The sequence below is a fragment of the Oryzias latipes genome, chromosome 3 (assembly GCF_053564925.1).
Source record: "Oryzias latipes strain Hd-rR chromosome 3, Olatipes_Hd-rR_3.1".
NCBI classification, from domain to species: Eukaryota; Metazoa; Chordata; class Actinopteri; order Beloniformes; family Adrianichthyidae; genus Oryzias; species Oryzias latipes.
In genome coordinates this window covers 7,346,535-7,374,516 of record NC_136239.1, presented here as the reverse complement: position 1 = coordinate 7,374,516, position 27,982 = coordinate 7,346,535, and the positions used below count along the sequence as shown (strand labels likewise).

Here is a 27,982-nt window from a genome sequence, read left to right as displayed (position 1 = left end):
AAGGATCAAAGAAGGATCAGCTTCAACAGATGTGAAACAGGAACGGCTGGAGCGCAGACCGATGGTTTAAACCCGTTTAATGGCCACAGAATGTAAGTTTACATGAAAGATCAGGTTTTCACAACAGCACAGATCTCAGCTGGTTATTATCAGGTTAATGGATGTTTCCATGCAGCCTGTACATGAAGACATCATGGAATGTAGTAAAAAAAGGCATCAGCTCAAAAATAAACTCAACTTACCCACAATTCATTTAAAAACGTCAGCATAAGCGTGGTTTGAGCCTGGTTAAAAGAAGGCCGTCTCATCAAAAATGAGTTCAAACAATGTCCATCAGCTGGTTTCACTAAAGTTTAGCATCTTTGATTGGACATTTATAAATATGTGACTGAAATTCAAGGAGAATCCAGCAGCCAATAAGAGAGCTAGAAGACTGAATCAGGTTCATACAAATAATCATTTAAATTATATACAAAGAAATACAAGTGTCTGGCAGAAAGTGGTATAGAAAAGTAAAAAAACTTAAAATAACTCCAACAGCTGAAGTTTTTCAGCTGGAGTCTCAGACATTTTTCTATCTTCACAGACCAAAATAATGTTTCAGACTTTAATGGGAGACTAAAAGCAGACGTCGCAGACAGTAGTCCCTCCGGCAGGCGTCACTCAACATAACTCTGGTCCACACTTACCAGGCTTAACAAGAAAAAACAAAACAACAACAACCAAAAAACATTTATTTTACATTTGGACATTTTTGGCAGGAAGAATTCCACTTGAAGCTTCTCCAGGGTTTCAGGAGGTGACCTCAGAATCTGGGCACTTTGCTGTAATCAGTGCCGACGTTTCTGCACAAGCAGATGGACAGAATCATCCCCAGCAGCTGTCGGACACACAAACACACAACAAATGAGTTTTCAGGCACATCCTCAAAACACATTCTCTCCTAATACATTTGGAATTCTCATGCGGTTTTGCTGCCGTGGCACGAGTGCGTGCACGTGGAGTCCTGCTCACCACTGAGTGCACCTACACACCTTCAGTCTTTTTCTGAAATCCTCTGTCTTCTGAGGCAAAGCTTTTGAAGCCTGAAGCAGCAGTGAAGCTGCTGTGAGGGAATTTGCATTTTAGAGATTCAATATTTTCTGTGCAGTCTGAGCTTTGGACACGGCTGTAGTGACCCGTCTTCTGCACGAAGGACAATGGAGTCCAACCACTTTCTTGTTCCCTTAAGGAGGCGCAACAATGTATCATCCATCTATTCCTGTCCTCTGCATCCTCCTCACTCCCACATGGGAGTGAGGAGGATGCAGAAGATGCCCCCTCATCTCCTCCTCCATCCATGAGCCTCCTCTTTCCTGATAGCTCTAACCATGATCTGTTCCTCTGATGGATTCATTCCAGATCCATCCTGGTTTCTCCCAAAGAGAACCTCAACATCTTCATATCTGCTACCTCCAGCTCTGCCTCCTGTCTCTGCCCCAAAGGTTGTGTCCGAATTCCCACCCGAACCCCTAACTACTAAAAAACTAAATAGAGCGGCACTATGAAGTGCCCTGGATTTTAAAAGCAATTCGGATACCATGCTCAGTACTCAAATTAATGGCGCATATGACATTATCGATTTCACAAAGTTAAAATCTAGTTGATTTGAGCGTTTTGTGATGATAACTTATGAATCCATTGTCTTCTGAAGATGAAAACGTTGATGGCTTTCCTTTCATTCCTGATAACACTCTATAGTCACACGTCACACGTGAAACCTTCCTCAGCCTGTTCTAACCTGCTTGCAGCTCTAGGACGTCCCTCTCCAACTAAAAAGAAAAGAAGGGCATGTCGGCGCATAAGGAGGTGTCGTACCTCAATCAAAGCCACTGTCAGACAGATCCCCAGGACAACCCCGATGTTGGTGATGAGCCAGTTCTCCACGCTGGCAGAACATCCCTAATGACAAACAGGAGAAAGAGGAGAAAGCAGAGATGTGATCTGAGAAGCACCCCCGTTACTGCACAGCTTTGGGCGCCTGGCCTTTCAGTTATAACTGGATTTTAGACATGCGGGGCCCCTTGCTGTGTGTGTGTGTGTGTGTGTGTGGGGGGGGGGGGGGGGGGGGGGGCGGGGTGTGGGGGGGTACTTGGACACCACTCCCAGCAAACAGGAGATGTCTTCTCAGAGCCCTACCCACCAATTTTAACTGCATATTTTATTACCTGCATCCCTGACCCCACCACACTATACACTCAAACACACGCACACATTAGAGGAGGAAGTGGGGGGCCAGTGATCGGGCCCCCCGGCAGTGGTGGCCATGTGCTTCGGGGGCTGGCGGTCCTCTCTCCACGCAGAGGGGGATCCTTGAGTTCTGTGGCTAGACCATGAGCTGTGTTAAAAAATGGCGAGCAATATCAGAGCTTTCCAGCCGTACAGCTCTGATGCAGATTCCAGCTCAGACGAGGAAAACAAAGACGGTCATGGATCTATCTGGCTGTAAGTGGATGCATCAGAATGGAGCAGAGCAGGGAGACTTTGGCCAGCCCATCGCAGTTCATGAGAAAAATGCTACAAGAACATGCTAAAAAGGCCAGAAGCAGGATTTTCATTGGAGTGGGTCTTTAAAGATCATCAAGTGTGTACAGGTTGATTAGAAAATAAATCATCTTTACAATCTCTGATAACTAGTCTGGTTTACATCTATTCCTCTTTAAGTAAACTGTTAAACATCTGAAATGTTTGTGGAGTAACTTTGAATAATCAAAACCTCACAGCATGAGACAATAGTCAGAAAGGAGTTATTTTATCGTAACATTGTAAATGGCCACTTTCCATCAGTCTGCTCCAGATTCCCCGTTCCTGTAGCTCCTCCCACCTGTTTAGTGTTTGTGTTCAGTGGATGTGCATTTGTTAGTAAAGCAAAATTAGCTCCGATTGGCTGCCATGAAACATGACCCTGGCTTATCCAATCATAGCCCCTTCTCCTGTTGTTAACCCGCCCGGTCTCTCTGCCTGACTGGACTTTATCCTTCTCATCTTCTCATCTCGTCATGCAGAACGTGACCATCACCTGTCGTCCGCTTTACTTCACTCTGAACATCTGAACACACCTCCCTCTGCTTCTTGGAGTTCTTACCACATTGTAGACAGGCCAGTCGGGCGTCTGCGCCTCGCAGAAGCCGCTGTCAGATCTGTTCTGAACGGTCAGGGTGAGGTTCTGGCAGGAGCAGGGAAACAGCAACTGGGAGCTGTTGAGGATGACGGCATTATTGTTCCAGTCCTCCTGCCCCATCCAGCCACAACACTGCATCTGCAGGCCCACAGTCACAGCAGCAACAAAGAGAGAGAAGCTTCAGGTTCACACGGGCAGATTTGAGGTTTTCTGACACTGGAGGGAAGAGGACGCCGATACTGGCTCACCTTCTTCTGGATTAAGTCCCAGGCCTGCTCAGTCCTGGAGCTGTTTCCTGCATAGCTGCCCAGCACCTTGTCGACAATCTTGGACATCTGCTCATTCACCTGAAAGACAGATCCTGGGTCAGAGATCACGGCTTTGAACCGACGAGTCTGAAGCTGAAGCTACACTGCAAAAACAGGCCCCTTACTCCCCTTAGCCCCTAAATAAGTCTTAAATTGTCATCCAGATTTTCTTTAAATCTTTTTCTTTCCCTTTTCCCTTCAGGGGTCGCCACAGCCAATGAGCTTCCTCCATCAAACCCTGTCTTCTGGTGTTTCCCAACCCTCTCCTGCATGTTTTCCATGCTGCCCTGCTTATGCACACCTGATTCAGCTCATCATCAGGGTCTGCAGAAGCCTGACAATGACAGTCATCGAAGGCAGGTGTATTTGAACAGGGTTGGATTGAAAATATGAAGGGCAGTGTGCCTCAAGGACCTGGGCTGGGAAACCCGGCACTCCTCTGACACCAGCTACCTTCATGTCTTCGTTCACTGCATCCATGAACCTCTTTGGTCTTCCTCTTGACCTCTTGCCTGGCAGCTCTAGACTCAGCATCCTTTTATTCACCGTCTCTCCTCTGGACATGTTTGAACCATCTCAGTCTGGCCTCTCTGACTTTATCTCCAAAACCTCCAGCATGTGCTGTCCCTCGGATGTCCTCATTCCTGATCCTATCCATCCTGGTCATCTCCAAAGAGAACCTCGGCATCTTCATCTCTGCTACCACCAGTTCTCATAGTTGAGGTTTACCTATGATGATGGTGGCTGAACAAATACTTTTTTTGCCCCAGTGTATAACAAGTAAAAAAGTTGTGATGAATCAAAGAAAGTCACCTTCTCCTTCTGCAGGTACACGAGAACGCCGGCTGCAATCTGAGCAACAAGGATCACCAGGAGGCAGGTAAAATACTGAGGAGGAAGATGGGAGGAAGAGTGAGTGACTCACATGTGGTTCTTCAAGTGTTCAACCATGATGGTAAACACCACCCATGGAGCAGAGTCCATAGGATTGTGACAGACATCGGGATCAATAATAGGTGGAATAAAAACCCTTTAGCATTCAGAAACAACAAAGAAAATGTCAAAATAAGATTATGATTTACACTTTAAAAAAGTATGAAGAGAAAAAAAGTTCAGGTTAAAAAGTTTGGGTTTGTGGGGATTCATGCGACTGGCTATCATCTTATTTGGCCAACGGAATTGTGTGTGTGAGCATGTCCGGATCCTGTTCTTTAACTTCTCCACTGTTATTTGGGGTTCCACAGGGCTTTATTTTAGGACCACTTTTGTTATTTTTGTACCTTCTTCTGGGGTTTCATCCTGAGAAAACACAGTTTACTTTCACTGCTACGCTAACGATAGTCAGATTTATTTGCCAATTAAGACAGGTCGCTCTGTTAAATCACTACTGTCTTGTTTACAAGATCTCAAAGACTGGATGGCCCTACGCTTTTTATGTTTTAATGATTAAAAAAAACGGAAGTGGTGGTTTTTAGTCCTAGCAGCTCCTATGCCCCCCCCAAAGTAGAGTTGGGTCCCCTGGCTCCACATTTAAAAAAGTCTGTGTCAAACCTGGGTTTTTAAATGGACAGGGATTTTAAATTTGACGGTCTAATCAGCTCAGCTGCTTTTCTTTGAGGCAAAATGACATTCTGAGACAGTCTTCCATGGTTTTATTACATCTCGGCTTGATTACTGTAACTCTCTTTTATCATTACCTGTTTAAAAAATGATCTGACCGACTGGTTTCTGCAGCGTTCAGCAGCTGTCGCTGTTTCTTCCCTTTCATGTGACTCACCAGCCCCGCTTCTCTCATGCTGCTGATGTCAAAGGACTTGGAGCAAAGTCTGCATTTTCCACGTTTCTGGTGCAAAACGCGTTTCAGGGTCTTTCATTAGCCACAGTTAATTCCTCTCCTTGAAAAGCCATTTGCTGTTAAAGTTACATTTCGCAGCATTTCACGATAGCAAGCTAAAAGTGCCATGCACTGAACTGACGACAACTCAAACTGCTTTACGTAAACTCCCATCATCGACAGCGTGAGGCTAAATTTCTGCTATAATTTAAATTGAACTATTATATTTTTTATGTTTTTTGCATCCAAAATATTAAAATATCATACCTTACCCAAAGCTTTATAGAAGATTTAGTTTTTCACAAACTTTTCAAGGACCTAGAAATTGTATTTTCAATTTCCAAAACTTTTCCAGGGTTTTCATGACCCTATGAACCCTGATAACATGTACACTTCAACCACAAGGGGGCCCAATCTACTGCTGTTATGTCTGGTCCAAGTCCAGCTAAATGCCGAGGGTTGTGCCAGGAAGAACATCGAACATAAAACTAAACTCAAATCCATCATGTGAATCACAACCAGAACTTTCCCACTGGATCAGGCGTGGCCCAAAGTAGCAACAACCAACACCGGTACAGTTGACCTACAGGGAAGAAACTGGACAACTGTTGGTGGAAGAAGGCGAGTTTGCAGACGGAGAGAGAAAAGGAAAGTCAGGAGACTGACAGAAAAAATACAGAGTTGGTCGACATGATGGAGAAAAGAAAGGTGGATCTCCTGTGTGATCAAGAGAACAGATGGAAAGAGAGCAAGAATTATAGAATGGGAGCAGGTTCAAACTGTTTTATCATGGAGTGGATGGAAAGAGAAACGGAGCAACAGAGGTGGAAGGATCCCAACCGTGAGTGTCTTTATGCAGGTGAGGGGTGGGACGGGGGGGACTCACCAATCCTAGCAGGCACTTGATCTGGAAAATGGCCCCAAGGCAGCCAAATAAACCAAGGAGCATGGAGAAAGCTCCGACGCTGATGAGGACATAGCACGCCACTTTCACGTCTGTTGAGTTATCTGAAGGAAGAAGACGGGAGTCATTCTCATGTGATGAAGAACATCTGTCACCACAAAAAAATGACAGCAGGACTCAAATCAATCAGGTTCCCTCTGCTGTGATGTAAGCATAAAGGGCTGGATGTTTTTTTTTAAAGATGTGCAAGATCTATGAGCTATTTTTTGGTGATGATAATCATCCTTTTCTTGAGAATTGAAACATTTTCTCTGTGTTCTACAGTTTGGAATCATGATTCAGTTCACTTAAATCCAGTTTCTCAGTTTGAGTGTAACTGAACCCGTTAGGTCACTGCATCTCATTTGGACAGAATGCCTTTATCTCAGGAGAAATCAAACCAGTGATTGTGGTAACTCGTAGAGTTTGTGTGGCGCTCTGAGTGTTCTTAAAGCAGAGACTGTGGAGATAAGGGCGGCTGTGCTGTGGATGTAAAAAAAGAAGGCTAAGCAGCTAAAAAGATGGAAAGGTTTACATTTTAAATAAAATAAAGATTAAGTGTTATATGACATCATAACAAAACACAGCCTGAAAACATAATAATGTTTCTTACCATTATTTCATTGACAGTAAAGCTTAGGGGTGTAAATTAACCAATGAATTGACTTCCATTCCAACAATCCAACCAGATCCATCTGTCTTAGGCAGAATAGAATCCAATTGAACTAAACCGTAAAAATTTTGTTTTAAAAATAAGATACATCCAGTTCCTCCTGTGCAAAATTAAACTTAATACAGTTGTGTATCACATTCATTACTCCAAAGCAAAGATCTATCCTAATGTAGAAGCCAGCTGTCATAGATGCCATCATTACCTTGCTGACTTAACACACGTTTTGGCTGTGTCCATCTCTGACGTCCTACTGGTCTGTCATTTTTAAAACACTGTCACATGCTCTTCAACTTCATCTTTAACCCAATGCAGCTATAGCTATATTTGGCATCCCAGGTAGAAAACAACTTACTCTAAGGAAACAAAATAAACACGATTGCTTTTACAGAACTACTTGGACGTAGGAGGATTTTATTAGACTGGCAGTCAAATAAGCCACCCAAAGTGTCTATGGTTTAGTGACTTGTTACAATTTATGGAGCTAGAAAAGATTAAATACACTCTAGGGGGTCCAGTGATACATTTCTATCCGCGTGGGCCCTGATGCTTTCATACTTTAATTAGCTCAAAACTGTTCCCAAGTAGCAGCTTCCAACAGCTCTCCTGTCTTCACATTTTGGTTTCTTGTGTCATGTCACACTGAGCCTTGGTGGTGCATGCCTGCTCAAATCACTTAACGTACTCATTTGTTTCATTTTTTATGTTCTGTGGGGTGGGGTGGGAGTGAGGTTCTGCTATGTGTTTGTCTTGTTTAAAAAAAAGAAAAGAAAGCATCGTTTGAATAAATTCTGACATTTGCCTTAGTTTCTGTACATTTTCTGTATCTCTGGTGCTCAATAAAAAAAAAAAGATTTAACTCAAAAATAAGGTATATTGATATTTTGAATCGATCTTGGAAAATACTATTTGGATTGAGGTATGGTAGGTTTATTTCACGACAAGGTAAAACCAGACAAAACACATGTGATGCAGCAAAAACTGATCAGTCCATCGATCCACTGCAATGTTTGGAAACACTTTGAATTTAGCAAACAGGCCAACAGCAGCTCATGCTGCTGCCACTGGACCGACAGCAGCTTTCCAGCTACTACCGGACCAGCGGCTGCATTCTGGCTACCACCGGGTTCCAGCTACTACAGGGCCTGTGAAGCTTTCCAGCCACTGCTGGGCCTAAAGTAGCAGATTTTCAGTTCACCTAGTAAGGTGCAGTGTCCCCTACTTTATTTTTTTTTACCTGAATATGTTTCTTCAATTATCTTTGCTGTTAGTGTTGGTTGTGGACTCAATTCATCTGCCACTCTCTCAAACTTTAAGCCTTATCAAATAGAAGATTGCCCTGTTTGTTGCCAAACAATGAATTTTTTTATTTTCACACTCACCTCCTCTGCGGCTGTTTTCATGCCATGTTACAAGGATATTGTCTCAAGCTGTAGTGTTGCTTTCAAATGCCCCAAAAATCCTTCATCAGGAAACTTACATCACATCCAGCACACATTTTTCACATACTCTAATAATCTTTCTCCTTTTAATTTCTGGAAACAAACACGCAAATCCTGGTCCAGTTGCAGACATTGCTCTGTCTTTCACAGATATAGACCTAAATAACTTGTCCTTTGAGGACTTTTGCTCTCTTAAAAGCTTGGGCTTTCTGCATATAAATGCAAGAAGCCTCTTATTAAAAATGGACAATGTGAAAGCTTGGGTCAATGGATAACATCCTGATAGACTGATTGTTACTGAGACCTGGTTAAGAAAGTCCAACTCCTATCCTGAATTGCATATCCCAGGGTATAATATGTTGAGACAGAACAGGCCTGGTCTGGTGGGTGTGTGGCAGTTTACACTCCAACATTTTGACTACCCGGTAACTCTGGCTACATCAATTCCAAAGCAGTTTGATCTGCTCATTCTCATCATCAGGCACAAGTAAAAGTTACTTGTTGGATGTTATCGTGCACCATCTCAGCACATTACAGACTCTTTGTAATGTATTAGCCCCGTTTACCAATGCTGAATTTGTTTAATTAAAATTGGGACATATAAAAGTCACTTGACAAGGATATACATCAATTTGATGTATACGTTTCTCTAAATTTACATCAGAAGTCTCCAACCAGGGTTGACACAAACAAACCCAGATAAGGCAACTCTTGTTGATGTTATTCTCAAAAATTCCCCTTTCAAGAATTTGTCTGGGGTGTTTTTTGCAGATATTAGTGATCACTGCTTCATTGCTTGTGTTCGTAATTCCTTTTCTGTTAAGCAGTCAGCTCGAATTCTTAAAAACTTTAACCCCCAAGCATAATTATGACCGGGCAGATGCAGACTGGTCTAAATTCAGCTTGATTCCTACTGTTGACCGTGCATTACAACCGTTTAGTGATGTCATAAATGAGCGTGCTCTGATCAAACGGCTCAGAATAAAGGGTCGTCACAGCCCCTGGTTTCACCATGAGCTTACTGTTCGTCTCAGACAAAAGAAAATGGCATGGAAAAAAGCTCCATTTACGAGGCCCTCAGCAGTTATTCTGACATTTAAACAAATCAGAAACAGGTCTTTACAAGCCGTCCGCAAATCAAAAACAGACTATTTAAAGAACAGCTTTCACTCGGTAAATCTGATCCCAAAAGAGTTTGGGAAAAACCATGCCTGACTTGGAAAGTCTTGTCCTACTGCTTTCACTTAATATTGATGGTATTTTAGTATCTGAAAAGATGCATATGGTTAACAGTTTTAACAAACATTTTACAAACGCATCACATTCTCCAGCATCCACTTTGCCCAGAGACCTCACCACTAATGGCTACTAATGGCTTTATTTTGGTGCCAATTCTGTAATGAGGACTTGGAGGAGCTAAAGAAGTTGGATCCCAAAAAACTGCAGATTTAATTCAATTCAGTTTTATTTATATAGCGCAATATTACAACACAATTGTCTCAACGGGCTTCACTAAATTGTAAAAAAAAAAAAAAATCAACAACATAAATAGTTACTAAATATAATAGTTGATTGCTAAACTAAACTAGACAGATTAAGCTTAAACTGGGCATTCCTGCTCTTAGACTCTCCTACTCGATAAGTAAAAACTCCTACAAAATAAAAAAATAAAAAGATTCCAGGGAAGAGAAGAAGAAACCTCAGGAATGTCCACATGAAGGAGGGATTCTCTACCTTTTGCAGTCAAAGGTTCTCTTATACAGTCAATGGTTCCTAAGCAGTCCAGACCTTAGCTGCTTGTTTATTAAGGATCTCATCTGACAGGTTTGACAGTCCGTCAGCTCCAGAAGTGATGTTGGTATTCCTCCATTAGATTTGAAATCTTCTCTTTCACTCAGACCTTTTTTCCCTTAAAGACCCCTTGGATCTCTCAAGTCCTCAGGTGCTGGTTTCCTAACAATTCCAAACGTAGAGACCAAGGCCAAATCCATATTCTTCCCCTTCCCCTCTGGCTTCTCTCTATCCCTCCAATTGTGGGGGCATTAGGAGGTATGGGGGTGTGCAAAATGTTTTTTTTAAGGGAAACCCTCACGGTGGAGGGCTCTGTATCACTCTGCCGTGAGGGTCATCCGCATCGCGCTGTGCTGCGGAGGAGAAACGCATTTCTTCACGTGGGTGTGCTCTGAATCACACAAGTTTACATTTAAATGTAAGTAATGACTTTTAGTTTTAGCATGACTTTTATAGTTATAAAACTGATGTTGTTGTGAATTTTCCAAACAATGGCATAGCTGCCATTGTTTGGCAGCTAATGTAGATGACCTTAAGGACGTCATCGAGTGGGAGTGACGTCCGAATGAGAAGACACTATTTTTCTATAACTCTCCATTTGGAGGGCTAAATGTAGGGGTTGGCAGAGGTCGAAGGGGTAGGGGAAGAATTCAGATTCAGCCCAAAACCCCTGGTGGTAAGATCCCGTTTGCCATGGTTCTTACCTGTGGAATGGTCTCCCTGAGGACTTTATAGCTTCTGTGGAGATTTTTAAACATTAGAACAAGGCTGGTCTTGCAATTGGATTCCTAACTCTAATGTAGTTGAGTGTTACACATGTTTTAGTAGTTTATTTATTTTATGTAGTGTTATTGTCAAGTTTTACTTGTTAAGTTTTATTTGATACTTTTGAATATTGAGTTTAAATATGTAAATTTATATCAATCGTTTATTGAATGGACCTTGGTTACGGCCCAGGTTTAAGAGGACTTGGGGTATGTGAGTGTTTGTGTTGTAACTGTTAAAAATGCTCTGAAAATGAGGCTGACTGATGAATGTGATTGTTGACTTGAGCCTGCTGAAAATAGGTCCGGCTCTGCCCTGGTTCTAGGTTAGCCCTGGTTCTAGCGCTGCCCTGGTTGTGACTCGGCCCTGTTCTGGCTCTGCCCTGGTTGTGACTTAGCACTGGGTTTTAAACAGACTCTCTGCAGCAGGCTGATCTCATCTTCATGATCCGTTATTGATTCATCCTAAAAGTCGCAGTAAGCATCTCTGTGCATGCTCATAACAGAACACTAACCCTGTTCATGAAATGTTCCATTGAACATCAATAGAGCTCAGTTATGTGCAGAGACAAGTCTAAAGTGTCCGCTGGACTCCAGCGCCCGCTCCGTGTGGGTTGCATCACATGACTGCATTCGGATACGATGAAGCTGATTGGCTCGCACCCGCTGGTGATTCAGTGTGCTCTCCGAGTGTGCAGTGATGCACGGGGCGAAGATGGGCCAATGTGATTCATTCTGATGCTGGACGGGGCAGAAAGGGCCCACTGTCTGGGGGAGGACACCTGCTGAGCGGACAAGCGTCCTCAGTGAAGCTCGTGTTTCAGCATCAAGACATCTCTGTCATTCTGTTTTTGTCTCCTTCTCCTCGTCCTGTCTCGTCCTCCAGCTGCTGCCGAGTTTGACTGCATAGGCGCAGGATTCATGACCAGCAGCTACGCCTCCATGACGCAGCCATCACTAACAGAAGCCAATTCAGTCCAATAAAACCATATTTAAGTTGGCAAAAGGTCTTGAACAATTAAAGAGCATTCACTGGTTTCCCTTTTAGAGAATATGTGGCCCCCTGCTCTGCTCCTTTCATCAGGGCTCACAGTGCTTGATAGAAGGTTCTGGTGGCTTTTATCAAAGGTAACATTTGGCCAATCAGCTCAAAGTGGAACCCTTCATCAGGGACCCTGGTGTCCAAGAAAAGTGAGTACATGAGGAAGCAGGGCGTGAAACAGGCCCAACAGCAGAGAACTAGAGAGCAAACAGCTGAAGATTAGACAGAAACCAACGTTTCATGATCCAGCTTGAATTAATCAAGATTACAGACATTTCTACAAGGATCAAAGTTGATGCAAAAAATTGGATTTGATGCTGATGGGAGCCATGTCTGGTTGTTGGTTTGCTATACTTAAACCCCCACAATGGGAGCGTTCACATGCGCTGTAGTCTCCAGACCCCGTCGGTGAACCAGTGGAGTTGATATAAATGCATCTTGGCATCTTGCCCTGCAGATGTGGCTGTGAGGCAGAGGAACAACCATTTTGTCTGAACGCCCCAAACAGGATATTTTGCAGTTTGTTTCAGACACATACCCCCCCAGACTGAGTTTGCTACTTGTCGTTTGTATGACACTGGGTTGTAGTTAATGATGAAAGCAGAAGGCTGCCAAGAGGTGCCCAACAACAAGAATAGAACTTTTAACAATTCCTTAATACTTTACATAAAAATTAGTCTTCTCTGATGTATACATATTGCTTTCCTTTGTCACTCACCACTGTCTGCTTTTCTTAAAAGGTGTGGCGTGCGCTCTGTACTGTAGTAGAAGGGGCCTCAGGTGACTTTCAGGGGAGCTTTTTGTCAAGCGTCCCATTCACTGTGACCACTCTCATAGCTATGTGTTCAAAAAGAAGCATTGAGTCAAATAAAAAACTGGCGCCTTCCAGGATTTAGCATTTTGCCTGCAGACTTTGGTGGTGGGTACCAACCCTAAAATGATTAGCGCCACAAGATCATCAGCGGGCCTTAAAAGTAGCTGGCACTCAGCGAAAAATTGCCACCTGTGTGAAGCAGTCGCTGGCTACATTTTGATGAAGTTTCATTTTGTACCTCGCAGCAAATAACTTGTGCATGCAGAGTCCAAAATTAACACTCGCCAAATGCAAGCTTTTTTCTGTTTGGCGCGTATAAGGTAGAAGGGTAACGTGTTCAAATGTTTGCGCTAAATTAGCAATGTTTATTAGCCCTCCTTTCTCCTTTTGGGGATTTTCTTTAATGCTCCTCCTGTATAGCTAACAAAGCAGCGGGTCATGCAGCACTTTCTAACAGGATCCAGACAGAACTGGAGGATGAACCAGCTGGACCTACAGCAGCAAGAGAAAGTTTCATACAAACTGTTGATTTGGAGACAGCTGTGTCGTTACACACTGATATTATGATGCTAATGAGCTGTTGCGTGTGTCGCCTCTATGCTACAAAACTGGTTTACTGTCAGACAATATTTCCATGGACCGCACGTTGAGACATGGTGGATAAATACAACAAAATGGATTCTTAGAAATAAACAGTATTAATTAAAAAAGAGCTATAGTCCCCCCCCAACACAGACATACAGCCACTATAGATGCCTGCATCTTCACTGTCAGTGACATAATTTCATGTCTTCAGGCTGTTTTTGTTATGCTTTCACATGAAAATGAATCACCTGGGGGGTTTTCCAGAAAGCAGGTCATGCAAGCTCCCACAGTAAGTTTGAGACTAAAGAAGTGTACAACCACTGCTTTTGGTTCCAAAAACAGAGGTATGTTTCAGGGTATGCTTAGTTCCCCTGGCAACTCATGCTCTGAACATAACCTGGTGTGTGTGTGTGGGGGGGGGGGGGGGGTTTGCACGCGGAGTAAACAACAAAACAACAAACGGGTAGAGGGGCGGGGCTTAGAGTCACCGCTTATGATTTCAGACCCGCGACAAACTATCAGCTGCTTCCTAATACTTAATAATAATTAATAACTAATAGTTGTCATCCGTAAAATTAATATAATTTATTGGGTTTCCTGGATTTAAAGAAAAATAAATAAATAGAAAGGAGTCTGCATCAAAGTGAATTTGTTTGCATCATCTCACTCAATCCTAACTCTGGTGTTTGACAGACAGAAAAGTCTGTTCAAGGTTTTGGAAAATGGACAAAAGATCAGAGGAAAAATCACGCTCATAAATAATAAAAATAATTAGATTAAATAATTAAATAAATATCCTGTCTGGAACATTCTCATGTATAAAGTAAAATTTTTTGTTAAAAAAACAGTGTTGTTGCATAATGAGGAAATAAAACACTTTGTTCTTAATTTGTTATTTATTTATTTATTTTTCGTCCTCAAAAAGTATCGATAAGAGTACCGTTAGAATACCGGATCGATAAGCAGAATCAATAAGAGTAGCAGTACCGTTAAAACCTTAACGATACCTATCCCTAGTTAAGACTACAGTTGACTGACTGACACCCTTCTCCTCATTAGGGGGGGGTACAGAGGGGCTTTTTTCAGCAGAGTGTTGTGCTGCTGTGCTAAAGAAAACAGAAACAACTTCTTTGCAAACCTCATCTCTAAGCATCATCCATGTTTTCCATGCACTGGAACTGAGACAGACACAGACACCGCTCCATGTAGCAATCAGGCTAAAAACATCTGGCTGTAGCTCCTCCCACACGCTTCTGGGGCGTCAAGCTAATGAACATTTTTGGAATAAATTCGTTGAGCAGTGAATTCTCTGCATGTCGATAGTGAGGTGTCCTGTGCCAATTTGAATCGTGTTTGGTGTGAAAGCAGCTTTAGACAGCTCTTCGGTATCGATCTTGATGGAGAATTTGTGGTGCTTTTATACAGATAACCAGTTTAAACAGGTGACACTGCTGCAGGTAACCAGTAGACCAGGGGTGGGCAATTATTTTAACTCGCGGGCCACATTGGGTTCTAAAATTCGATAGAAGGGCCGGACCAGCAGCAGATGTGTGGAGTGAGAATGATATAACATGGAATGTAGATGAAAACATTTGGATTGAAAATTATATTCTAAAACAGAATATTCTAGAGTTTTTAGTTTAAAACTTTTGTTCCCATTTTAGATCTCTTTTTATTGTGAAGCCCTTTGGTACCTTCAAGGAGTTGTAAAGTGCTTTGAATAAAGTTTCATTCATCCATGAACCTTTTTAATAAAATAAATAACACTATTTATGAAATAAAACAATAACCAAATAACACTATGATTTTCAAAGACAGAAATTCAGGAAAAAACACTGATTCCTTTAAAAAAAAAACAAAAAAACCAATGGATCCTTTCCCGTCATAATTCCGCAGAGACTTTGAGCTCATCACACATCTCACAGTTTGCGCAGCTGCGCAGTCTGTTTGTCTTTCAGTAATACTTAAAAAGCAAATGTCTATGTCTTTTTCTGCAGCTACGCATATTTCTGCATTACCTTTTCACCAGAACAGAGTTCCCTCGTTTATTGCAGGAGTTACGTTCTAAAAAGAACCACGATCGGTGAAATCCACGGCGTCTGATTACAGCCGTTTATGGCAGCAAAACTCCTCACTGCACACTTCTACACTTTTCTCACACAGACATGAACATTTTCACACTTTTCTCTTGTTTAAATTCTCAAAACTCACAGAGAGCAATCATTTATTGAGCTGATCAAAACAAGTCAGAAAGAAAGTGAAAGCATCAGAAAAGATGAGATGCCAACGGGACATTTGAACCCACACAAACTGAAAATGAAACTTTGTAGTAGATGCACTTACTGATGATGACGATGAAGCTTTGATTGTCCAGGAGGAGCCAAAGTCCAAAACCCAAGATAACGCCTCCCAAAAGCTGCAGGTCCAAGGACAAACAACGGTAATAATTACAAACATGCAGTAAAAATCATAAGAAAAGATGGTGAACAGAACTAAATCTATTGGATGAAGCTGGCAGTGGTTGCTGTTACTAATCTAAATGAGATACTTTACTATGAAAAGAATAATTCTGGAATAGAGGCTGCAGAGCAGAACCCAGACAGAGCCAACCTTTTTCTGCTTTTCACCCTCTCTAGTGGTGATGCTCTTCTGATCGGATTTTTTAAAAATATGGGACTTCTTACTGAAGAACCCTAAGCTGCTTTGTCCCTTCTGGAAATCAGAATCACTTTCGTGTCTCCAGTCCAGTCTGTTGTCCATAATAGCACCGAGGAATTTTTACTCCTCTTCTTGTCCCATGATAGAAAAGGGTTGGTCAAGCACCTCTTCAGATCCATTATCATTAAGTATCAGATCATTTCTACACCTCATCACAAAGTGATCCACCAATTCTCTTTACTTTTGTACATCTCTAATGAAAGTAATCTGAGTATTTCTGTAGATTACAGAAGTGACTTGTACTGAGGTTTACGTGGTACACAGGAAGTAAAGATGTGGTAAACCTGTGCTACTGGTCGCATCACTATGGTATCACAAACATCGGTCTGTTTGTCTGAGGATTTTGATCAAACAAATCATGTTGAACGAGGAATTGTTGTCTTATCCAACAGCTGAGCAAAAAGATCAGAGCTGAAGGCCTCTGGTGTTGGACAGATGTTACAACACCAGGGGTGCGGGGGGGGGGACTCTGTGAGCCTCCTCCCTGTGTGGAGAAAGGGCCCGGTTCCCCTTACCGGGGATGGGGTAGGGAACAGAGAACCACTGGCCATCCTTGTGTGACATGTGAGTGCATTGAAGTATTGCGTTAATACGAACTAATTGATAACAGACAAATAAGCACATGATTTCTATGTAACCTCATTTCTGATCTCTAAATTTCATTATGTAAGGGATCATGATGAGGTGTCCATTATCAGAAATTAAAGGATTACACAGGGGCCTGATGGTGCTGCACTGCGTTACTTCTGTGAAGTTTGTTCATTTCTGATGACGCACACCTCAGAAGGGATTTTCCCACTCAAACCATGGCCACTTACAAAAGAAATAAAAATTAAGTCTCTTATTTTGAAGTCTTTTTTCACAAAAAGCGGACTATATGATGACACATGACTATATGATATCATGTCATGGTAACGGCTACAGACCCCACGCCACCTCAATGCAGCAGCGGATTAAAGCGGTATATACTGTACTCCAAACATCATGATAGAATCATTTAAGAGAGAAAGTTAACCTGTTACTGCTTGTTTTCGTCCAATCACAACAAAGAAACTTTGTCCAATTTGTTCATCTTTCGGTTTTACCTCCTCGTGTCTCATCTCCCTGCCTATATTCTCCTCTCTTTCTGCTTTATCCCAGTCTTCAACAGGAGCAAATTCTCCAAACAGGTTGGAGGATATTATAGAATCACTCATGACTTTTGTTCTTGTTGTGATAAACTGTGGAATAAGGCATGTCACCATATGTATTCTGGTATTAATAAGAAGTTCTTGGTCAATATTTGTATTGCTCAGAAAAGTGTTCCTGCTGTTTTTTATGTGTTAAAGGTTATGTTTTGTCTTTGTTTTTTATCTAATTGTAAAAGCTTAAAAAAAGTACTTGGTGGTGTAAAAGTAAAGGTGGAGGTCTTTTATTATAAAAAACGTTATAAAGCCCCTTTTTAGGTTGTTTTCAGACTGGACACATTTCGTTCACTTAAAATGAACCAGAGTCTGTTTCCCCCGACAATCCGGAACAAATTTTCAGTCTGAATACACACCCAAGCGGTTCCAGGTCCAGGACCAGGAACGTCTGTCTGACCCATCTTTCGAGGTGCTCTTAGTTCGTTTGCAGGTCCGGTTCAGTCTTAGATTTCTCTGAATAGGCTCTATGCTCAGAGTAGATCCACTGAACCCGAATGGCCATCGTTATGTGATGTAAACAGAGTAGGAATGAAGAAATCGATGAGCCGTAGACAAATGTAAAGCAACGATTGTCGTGTATTCAAACAGAAAAAAAAAAAGTGTTTATCTGTTAGGATGTTTATTTTAACACTACTGAAAATGCTTCTTACATGCTTTTCTGAGCCTTGTTACGCGGCACGCGCTGCTGTGACGTCATCCTAAAAGTTACCTTGTAGTTCCTTAACAGAATTCTCTTACAATAAAGCCATAACACCACAACGATGAGATACAGAAACTCACTGAAATGTGGTTGGACGAATAAAGGTACACTAAAACAACTTTTAAGGTGATATACATTGATTCTCACTGTTTTCTGACAACCTTTATGTCATAAACACTTATCAGCAATCCCTTTTAGCCGTCACCTCCTCAATAACTGCCTTGCTTGCCTCCACCGTAACCAAAGTAGCAGTAAAAAGTGTTGTACCTGACGTTCATAATTGGTCAGTGATATTTAAAGTTTACATCGGTAAACTATCCCAACAAGGATTGGAAAGTGTAGGACTTCAATCATTTCTGCCTCCAGTTGCTTTGCCCCCCAGATTATTAGGTTTGATTAATATAGATTAGATTAATTAACGATTAACTAATCGCACAAAAATTCACCGCATAACAGCAGTAAAGTGAGTGCAGTGGTGGGGGTGTGTGTGTCATAAAAGGTGTTGTTAAAATTGGTGGGTAGGGCTTAGGGCTGCAGCTATCGATTCTTTTTGTAATCGATTAATCTAGCACTTAATCGATCGATCAATCGAGTAATCGGATAAAACGATTTGTCGCGGAGCTAGAACATTTTGTATGGGGGGGGGGGGGGGGGGCAGAAGACTTTGAAAGGGTGGCACAACACCAAAATGGAAGGCCATTAAAAATAAAAGAATCAGAAAAACATATTTGATCATTATCATTGTTTATATTTCGTGTAAAATAATGCTTTTGTTATTTTTGCAATGCTTTGAAGCCTCGCGGTCCGCCGAAAGGCGAGCTACCGCCTGTCCCAGCCCCTGCCTCTCGGCGCCCCCTCGATGCTCTTAGCTGAGGGTCCCGCGGGGTCCGGAGCGTTTACTTTGAAAAAATTAGAGTGTAGCAGGCCCGGTCGCCTGATTACTGCAGCTAGGGGCTCTCGTCGCCCGCCGAGGCGACCCGCGCTGGTCGCCGCGGAGGGGGCGTGGAGCGGCTGACGCCGCCCCCAGTGTTGCCAGATAGAGTCACAGTATTCCAGCCCAAAAGTCATCTAAAAACCGCCAGACCCCGCAAAACCCGCCCGGGGGGGGGGGGGGGGGGGGGGGCAAAAATAAGGTCAATATACAGCTTTTGTAGATTTTTTCCCCTACTGGACTGATTAAGTACCCGATGCGGTGATTTTTCAAAATAAAACATTTCTCAAAATCAAAGATAGTTCAGACTATTAATAAAAGGAGTACAGTATTGAATATTTCTTCAGCGGACCGGCCTTCTTCCATTCATTTTCTTAACCCGCTATAACCTATAACCTCTTCCATCCTTGTGCTGCGCTTGCGCCGAAGCACCCCGACTACTACCGGGTCAACCTGCTGCTATGATGACCGTATTTAGCGCTCTCTGTGTTGGACACACTGAGGAGCGCGGGGGAAAACAACTCTCAGCTGCAGAGGATATGAACAGGTGAACAGGTAGAGACGAAAAGCAGGTAGAGGGGCGGGGGAGGGGCTTTGGCTTCAAACTGTCAGAGAGATGGAAACACAGGCGTCAGATTCACACGCAGCTTTCCCTGCGGGAGTTGAAGCAGAGACTTTCTGGGACGATCTCATGAACTCAAACATGAAAACATGATTACCAAGTAGAACTCTCCAACATATTAAACCTGATCTCTCCACTTCCTCCGTGTCTACCATGCACTGATAAACACAGACATGCAGCGATCAGACCATAACGTTAGCTCGTAGCTCCGCCCACATGCGACCGCGGTGTCAGCTTTAAAGAACGCAACTTCTAAGAGGAGGGGCGGGGCGGCAAACCCGCGGCAAACCCCCAACAACAGGTTTGATGACAGAACCCATTAAGTGTCTCTGCCTGGTGCGTTCACGGAGCTTCAGAACATAAGACTTCAACAGCCACCCAGCCTACAGTAGTCTGTTATTATGTATTCATGAGTGGGAAAAACCTGCCGAACAGACCCTAAAACCGCCCAAATTATGCATACCCGCCCAAAGCCATTTTTACCCGCAAATTTAGAACAAAAACCGCCCAATTGGACGTAAAACCACCCAATCTGGCAACACTGGCCGCCCCTCGCTCGCTGCTGGCGGCACGCGCGGGTCCCGCGCCAAAGGCGTTGGGGTTCCAGCGGTCACGCAGATGTCTTCTGTTCAGATGCTGAATCATGGAAGATGTGCTGTTGTGGTATGCCAGCTCTATTTTGCAGTAGAGACACTGCACCTTGTTCTCTTCTTTATTAAGTGTGTAATGATCCCACACTTTAGACAATTTCTGCCGTTTATTTATAGATCTATTCTTCGCCATGGCGCCAACTAAATTCAAAAGGTCCGTGTGACACAATCAAATCCCTGCGCCGCGCGTATAGTGCGCGTCATAGGAATTTAACGAGGCTTCGAGGCAGAGTTTTTGCCTCGAGGAATTTTTCTAATCGAGTAACTCGATGAATTGTTTCAGCCCTAGTAGGGCTCACAGTGATGTCTAAGTGCCACTTTGAACCTTAAGTCCAAAGTGCATCTTAGATTGACACCCCCACCCCATCCCCAGCCCCAACACTCTAATGAGCTGTGATGTGAGAAAGTAGGGCAGTTCCGGGACATTCCAGACTGACCCACGATTAATTGAAACAACCATCCCCCAGCTCCCCCCAAGTGTTGTGCTTGTGCTCAAAGTCTCGCCAGCCTGGGGGCTCCATCGCCAACCCCCCCAGCCCCCATGCCCACCCCTCCACCCCATCAAAAGACAGAGGAGCCAAGAGAGAGCCAATAACCGCCCTAGCGGGAACTATGGTCAGGCACAGACGGGACAGAGGTGACTGACCAGTCAGGGCTGCCCATGATTGTTTCAGTGAAAATTCCAACCTGCTGATAGACGCCCCCCCCCCCCCCCCCCCCCCCCCCAAAAAAAAAGAGCCTAAGTCTCCACCCGCAGCTGTGGTGGGTGCCACCCAAATGTGGGTCCCAAGAGAGTTGCCCCAACCTGTTCCAGAGTCAGAGAAGGGGTGATTCAAGCCCCAGATGCAGATGAGCAGCCCACCAGGCACAGACTGGGCCCCCGCCCAATGGGTACTGATGTTAGCCCCCCAGAAAACACAAAAAGACCACTCCCAAGGCCAGGGGGACCCATGACTCACCTCAGGCCTCTTGACTAAAGGTCCCTCCTCAGCCCTCGGATGGCACCTGAAGGCCCTGACCCCAGCCCCCACAACCCCGGCAGCCAGACAAGGAGCGGCGGTGCCCAGGCACCCCGCCCCTTAAGTCATGATTTTAGCAATGGAAGACCAGAGACACTGAATTCTTTCTAAGTTACTTGAACTCTTGGCTGACATTTTTTTCAAGCTGATATGATCAAACAGCAGATTCCTAAATTGAATTACTTTAATATTCTTCTTGTTTTTCCAATTTAGTAAAATTGTTTGGGTTTTTTTTCAATACAAAGAGTTATAAAATTGAGAGATGCTAATCCTCCCTCTGTATCAGTGGGACTCGTGTCACCAAGCACATAAAAGTGACGGTGAAGCTTTGATTGAAACATTAAGGCAGACTGAAAGATCAGCACATAGCTGTTTCCAGAGAGCCTGGACAGGTGAACCACAGAGCATCCTGAACATCCTCTAGACAGAAAATGTTCAAGATGGGTTGAATGAAGAATCTAAATAAATTGTGAATTAGTAGACAAAAAGTGAATGGATTGTGAATCACTGACCCTGACTGTCATGTAACTGACAGCAGGAGAATCATGCATTAATTCCATCAGGTCTGTGTGAGACCATGGAACAGACCGATGTAAACGTCAACGTACAGAAAACCCTGAGAACGCAGACAGACAATAAGCTTAACATCACAACACGCAACTAGCAACCGAATGTGACTGTAAGACCTCAATGAGCAGAAGATTTCACATGTGCAGTGTGTGAGTGTGTGCGCGTGTTGGAGGGGGGGTGCATGTATGTGGTAACTAGGCCACAAACACTTCATCTGCACTTTAATCAAGATTCAGACCCAACTGACACACAGCTGTCAGTCAGAGCAACCAGACGAATGTCAGGAAACAAAATCACATGTTGAAGCACTCTGAATGTTGAAAATGGTTGAAAGTAAATGATAACTCTGTTCAGTTGTACTTAGTACACAAAAATGAAGTCCCAATGATTGACAAGCAGATTTCTGTACCAAATGAAGAGCCCTTGTTATTTGTTTATGAAAATATATTTGTGTGAGAACTGTAGATGGCCACAGCTAAAATGGTCATCAAAAAGCCTTTCTTTACGTCCGTTCAGATGGAAGTCCATCGTGTAAAAAGGCAATGTTTCTGCCTCCTTTTGCATCCTAAAGAAAATGAAATACTCACAAAGAAGATGAGGTTGAGGAGGAACAGGAAGTACTTGCTGGCTGTCATGCACCCGGTCCCCATGCTGACGGATCTGCAAACAGGAGACAAGCCGGCAGTGAGAAGCAGTCATAGCCAGCTGTGCAGGTCACAGAAAAACATTTTTTGGTAACAGACATCTCCTAGAGTGAGGGGGGGCTCTGAAGCAGCAGGTGGCATATGGCTGCAGGGTCCACAAATAAATCCCTGTGGTTAAGCCGGGCAGTCATCAGTTTAGGGGGCAGGGAATCACATTTCTGTGATAAGATCTGCAAAACCAGCTCAACATAAATCAATGAATGTAAAGAGGTGCATCTGTCTTCCATCTGTCCTCTGAGACCATCACATCCAAAACTGTGCCCCCCAGACAAGGATCTCCACTTTCTTCATCAGGTTACCAACAATAAAACCACCAAGCTGACTGTCCCTGAGCCCAGTCTTAAAAGAGCCCCCCCTGAAATGCCATTTTTTTTGTACTAATAACTCAAAAACTACACAGTAAGAGTACACAAATCTTTGTGAGGAGAGAGCTTTGTCGTGCATATTAATATAATTTTTGTAGTAATACATACTTAGGACAGATAAGGCGTTCTATTATGAAACGGAAACAGCGATGATTGCATTTCACGCTCTGCTGTTAAGCGGGTGATGATCATGACATTTCTAAAGTGCGGCTGGTTTGACCACAGCTGAACAAACTGGTCCACAGAGAGGGCTGGATATGTGCGTGCTCGTGGACACTGCTGCGTGAACTGCAGAGCTGGCAGCAGGCGCCATGGAAAGACGGCTGGGTCAGACGGGGCGTCTCGGACCCGCTTCCAATTGAGGACGCACACGGGCAGGCCTCAATAAACCAGTGTTTTTCTACCAGTGTCCCGTGGGAGATGGTCAGGTGTGCCGTGGGAAATTACCCATTCACTGATCTAAAAACATTTACCATCTCCAGGATATCAGCTCTCTGTTCATCCAAACAGGCCCTGATAAAACACTTTATATTTGATTAAGACAAAAGAAAAACTAATAAAACTTCAACATTTTCACTTTTGTGTAGCTACAGAAAACAAATGTAATGTTAGTCTTTTTCAAATAAATCACTATTTAGAATATATATATATATATATATATATATATATATATATATATATATATATATATATATATATATATATATTGTGTGAGGTTACATAAAATTGCATGTTAATAAAACTGAAGGGTAAAACAACTACCAGGGTAAAATTTCAAATTATTTAGTTGAAAATTGTTACTGAAAACTACCTTAACTTTAATTACATCTTTTAGAAAAAACATTGTGGAGAGTCTGGATGCTGGTGTGCCGCAGGACTCTTGTCAAGGATAAAGTGTGGCTTGGCTTAAAAAAGGTTGAAAATCACTGCAATAAACGCTCCTGCGGGGCGGAGTGGTCCCCTGCTGGGAACCTGGTGTGCAACGAAATGACTTCATCCAACCACTGCAACGTTTTCACAACTTTTGCCAAAGCTCTTATTCTAAAAAAGCGCCAACACCCAACTGACCTGTTTAGTGGTTCAAACACAAACGTCAACAGTCCAACCAATAAGATGTGCTTACTATCCCTACTTCCTTGTGACGGTGATGCAGAGATTGCTGGTATTCTTTCAGTTACAACAAAAATCACAGCTGAAAATCGTGGTCATTTGTTTGCAAATATTCTTCATGAAAGTGGAGGGAAACATTTATGTCCGGGCACAAACAAAAGTCAACAATTGGCAAAAACTATTCAAGCGTGAAACAAACGTGGAGAATGACTGAAAGTTGTGCATGCATGCATCAGTTTTACAGTTCTAACAGAAACAGGAAAAAAGGTTTTTCTTTGAAAATAAATCCACAGTGGTCCACAGAACACGTCTGATGTTCTTCTGTTACACAGATGTCACCCTGAGTTCTTATGGGCTCAAAAAGCGCGATATAAGTATATACTATTTACCATTTACCATGTAGCCATATGACCAATCATCCATGCTACCAGGACATGATGTTTGGTCGACAGCAGTACAGAGCCCTACCCTCCTCTCGCCATGACTGGATTGAGAAACATGATTGGTTGGTCAAAATTCATTGGTTCTTACAGACATACCAAATATGGTCAAAATTGTTTTGTAGATTTTTTTACTTGTAGCCTGAAATTTGAAACTTGTATTTTTAAAACGTGTGCAAGTTACAAAACATAACTCACAAGTACAAAACCAAAGTTTCAATTCTAGCCCCATAAGCATGGTTCAAAATAGTGTAGTGTTTTGTAGTCCACCTTTAAAGTATGCTGTGTACATTAAGGTACACCTTAATCACGACAGAATTCAAGTCCATCCATGGATGACCACTAGTTAAAGATCCTCATAATATAACAGTAGCCCATCTTGTCATTTTGATCCAGAAACAATGAAGACCTGAGACACGTTTAGTCTGTGTCAAAGCTACCTCTGCTGCTCTCAGAACATCACAAGTTTCAAACCCTAAATGGCTTCAACGCTGTAGTTCTGTTCTTTCATAGCAGTTTGCTGCTGGATCCTTCACTTTGGTGCATTTCCTGAAGACCTTCTCTTTGGAACTGAGCAGTTCATCCAGACCAAAGAACAGGCATGTTGAAAAACCACAGCGACACTCTTCACACATTAATGTACTTTACTGTCCAATAAATCTATGAAGGTCTGGGAGAGACATGGAGGCCCGCTCGATGGTTCCTCCTGCCACCGACCCACTTTCCACTGGCTGCAAATGGGTTTCTGATCCAGCCAGGCCTGTGCCGAATGATCGAAGAGGGGCACCTGCAGGGATGCCAGAGAAAGGAGGCCGGGGGAGCAGCATGGAGGCGCAGCGTGAGGCTCTAACAAAAGCCAGGTCTGATCCAGAAAGAACACAAGACTCCAAAGGCGTCGACTAAAACCGCGTTTTTCAACCTTTTTTAGCCAAGGTCCACTTTTTCCTTGGCAAAAGTCACAAGGCACGCCAGCAACCAAAAATATTAAAACAAAGAGAAACTCTGTTGTCTGTATTGATGTGCAGTTTCCTCCGTGAACTCACAAGCATTTTTTTTGTAATAATTAAGGCCCAAAGAGCTGAAAAATGAAGCTGCTTTCCCTAAAGGTTGCAATACAAATTGCTACAGTTTTCAGAAAGACGTTTTTTAACTAAATTAGTTGAAACTTTGCCCAGGTAGTTGTTCCCCATTTCCACCAGCTTTTCCCCTTCAGTTGAAATTTTATGTAACCGTGAAAAAAAAAACTAAGGAAAGCCCCCCCCCCTTTAAATAATTTGTCCGTTCACATCAAACGCATCAAATCTGTGCCCCCCCGCCTTATGGCAGCTTCAAGTATTTAACGATGGATTCTGGAAATCATTGGTGACACCCGGCCCTAATTTTGTTTTTCATTCATTTTAGGCTGATTCTGGTTTGACGCCATAGAAATGTCTTTTTTGTTTTGAGCTTTCAATGTTAAAACTTGATCAATTCAGTCATGGATGCTTTTACTAAATGAGGTTCATTGAGTGATCACATGTTTTTATATTCAACTGTTTGTTTTATGTGTTTTCCTGTGGACATCTTTTCTACCAGGACTTGCTGGCTTGGTCGGTGGTCGTTGCTGCAGTTGTTGCCCTTGCTGGGGCATCTGGAGTTCAACACTGCAGCCTCACAGCTGTGAAGTGGACCCCATTGCTGTCCCGGTCCGGGTGGGCACTGTGGTAATGTTCCTGAGGCCGAGCTGGCTCCTGGTATGAAGAGATCCCCCCATTTCCTCAGAGCAGAGCCAAGCCTCAAGTTTCTTTTAGAAGTTACCTTTACAAGTATTCGTTGCCTGTGGGGTCATGGGTCACATGTTAACGGCGGGGTTTTTGTAATGCCTGTGTTTGTCTTTGTTTTTAAATGTAAAGCGCTTCGAGCTGCACAATGCATGCAGTTAGATTGATAAAAGGACTACAGGCTCTGTACATGCTGTTTAATCTGAAAGCATCGCTGCGGTGAAACCATCACCACAGGCTGACCTCCATTTATCCAACTGAGATCTCTGCTTCAGATCAGTTTCAGAGGTTTTTCATGACTGGTCTCGTCAGGGCTGGAGTTTAGTTTCCTCGTGTTTGAAAACCAGAAAACACCCGTCCAGGGACGATGGGGTTAGCCTCAGGCTCTGTGGACCTCAGTACCCTCAAAAGAACCGCACGCGGTGAACGAGCCGCTGGGTTTCATTTAATCTGACTCTGTTGTAATTCATCCCAGACGTTTGTCTGTCAGTAACACAGGCCTTCACCTTCTGACGCAGAATTGATTCTCAACACTTTCCAGGCTGCCTTCAGGGACATTCCTTTCAAACCGGAGGAGCGTGTTGTGATCTGGTGTGAAGGTGTGTCTCAGAAACACACAGGGTTCAACAAGACCATCAAAATCCAGCCCAGCAAGAGCTTATATCAACACCATCCTGCTGTAGTTTCATGAACGGCCGATCCCTCTGAACCAGCAGAAGCTCAGCCGCATCCTAAACCCGGCCTGGAGAGCCGGTGAAGGTCAAACAGGTTTGCTTCGTCCTGGAGGGCGGATGCCACCAAGCCAGCGGGCTCTGACCCGCATTTACCAGGGCCAAGAGCCCGAAGCTGCTGAGTGAACTGAACAGTACCCATCTATCCCATTCTGCCATTTTCCTGAGAACCATCCCTTATGCGGTCCAGTTACCTCATGAAGGAGTTGTCTCCCTGCCATGAACGCCGGTACCCCGCACGCCAGCGCCTCGTGACGTCTCATGACGCCTCATGACATGGATCCAAAGCAGCTTCGGTTCTGTACAGAGCAGCGGCTCAAAGGCTTCAGCTTCAAACTTCATCTGACATGAGGGAAACTCAAAACTCTGCCTGAAAGCCACATCCAGGAAGTCCCACCATGTTTAAACACAAGGTACTGGTTCAGAAGTTAAGGGTCCATTCAGAGGTCCACAACTTTAAGGCTTCAGATCACAACATCTACCAACAGAAACCTGGAGACCTGGTAAGGTCAAAGTTCATCAGGGTGGAGACAAAAGGCTCCTCAAAGACAAACTCCGAACACCTGGAGCTACTTCAGCGGCGGAGGGATCCTTCAGAGAGTTGTGACTGGTTCTGACTTTGGGGGTAAAGACTGGACCCCTGCAGCTATGAAGGTGGTCCACTCCTTCCGGGACAAACCAGCAGAACCAAGGCTGCACGTGCACGAGCAGAACAAAACTGAAACTCCTGAAGTACAGCCCGGATCAAAGCCTTCCGCCTCAGTTCTGCCTCCCCGTCCGAACCGAACTTTATTCAGAGCGTGAACGTCGCTGAAGCCGCGGAGCTTTTCTGTCTCCAAAAAGTCCCGAACTCACACAAACGCACCAACGTGCTCGCCGCTCCCGCCAAACATCACCTGAACCAAACAGCGCGCGGCCCCGCGGCTTACCTACCTGTTTACAGGTGAGAGGAGACTCGAGCGGCGGTGAAAACGGAGCACTGCGTGTCTGAGAGCCGACTGACTAGACGGAAGAGCGGCGACGAGGTAGCTTCGCACGAGGAGGGGGAGGCGCGCGGGCAGTGCCCCCGCGCGGCGGTGACAGGGACCCCGCCCCCAAAACCAACCCCTGAAGAAACTTCAGATA

The 27,982-nt window shown here is 43.7% G+C and overlaps 1 protein-coding gene across 2 annotated transcripts; it reads right to left on the bottom strand.

Annotated features, from left to right (window-relative positions):
- Positions 1–60: 60 nt before the first annotated feature.
- On the bottom strand, positions 61–27,947 carry LOC101156312 (CD82 antigen). 2 transcript variants are annotated; one of them, XM_023952170.2, is made up of 9 exons: positions 27,791–27,947; positions 22,335–22,407; positions 15,697–15,769; positions 6,189–6,310; positions 4,282–4,356; positions 3,409–3,507; positions 3,125–3,298; positions 1,858–1,941; positions 61–880 (listed from the first exon to the last, which is right to left on the bottom strand). In XM_023952170.2, exons 2-9 carry the CDS (start codon positions 22,395–22,397, stop codon positions 806–808), a joined length of 765 nt encoding a protein of 254 aa, XP_023807938.1. In that variant the 5' UTR covers positions 22,398–22,407; positions 27,791–27,947; the 3' UTR covers positions 61–805. The 2 variants fall into 2 exon arrangements, with proteins under 2 accessions (XP_023807938.1, XP_078800322.1); XM_078944196.1 differs by having other exon boundaries at positions 27,052–27,796.
- Between the last annotated feature and the right edge of the window lie 35 nt (positions 27,948–27,982).

Coding starts and splice junctions, on each gene's coding strand:
- LOC101156312 (XM_078944196.1), bottom strand. Junction 15,770..22,334: donor TCCTCAACCTCATCTTCTTT/GTGAGTATTTCA, acceptor TTGGACCTGCAG/CTTTTGGGAGGCGTTATCTT. Junction 881..1,857: donor TGACAGTGGCTTTGATTGAG/GTACGACACCTC, acceptor TGTGTCCGACAG/CTGCTGGGGATGATTCTGTC.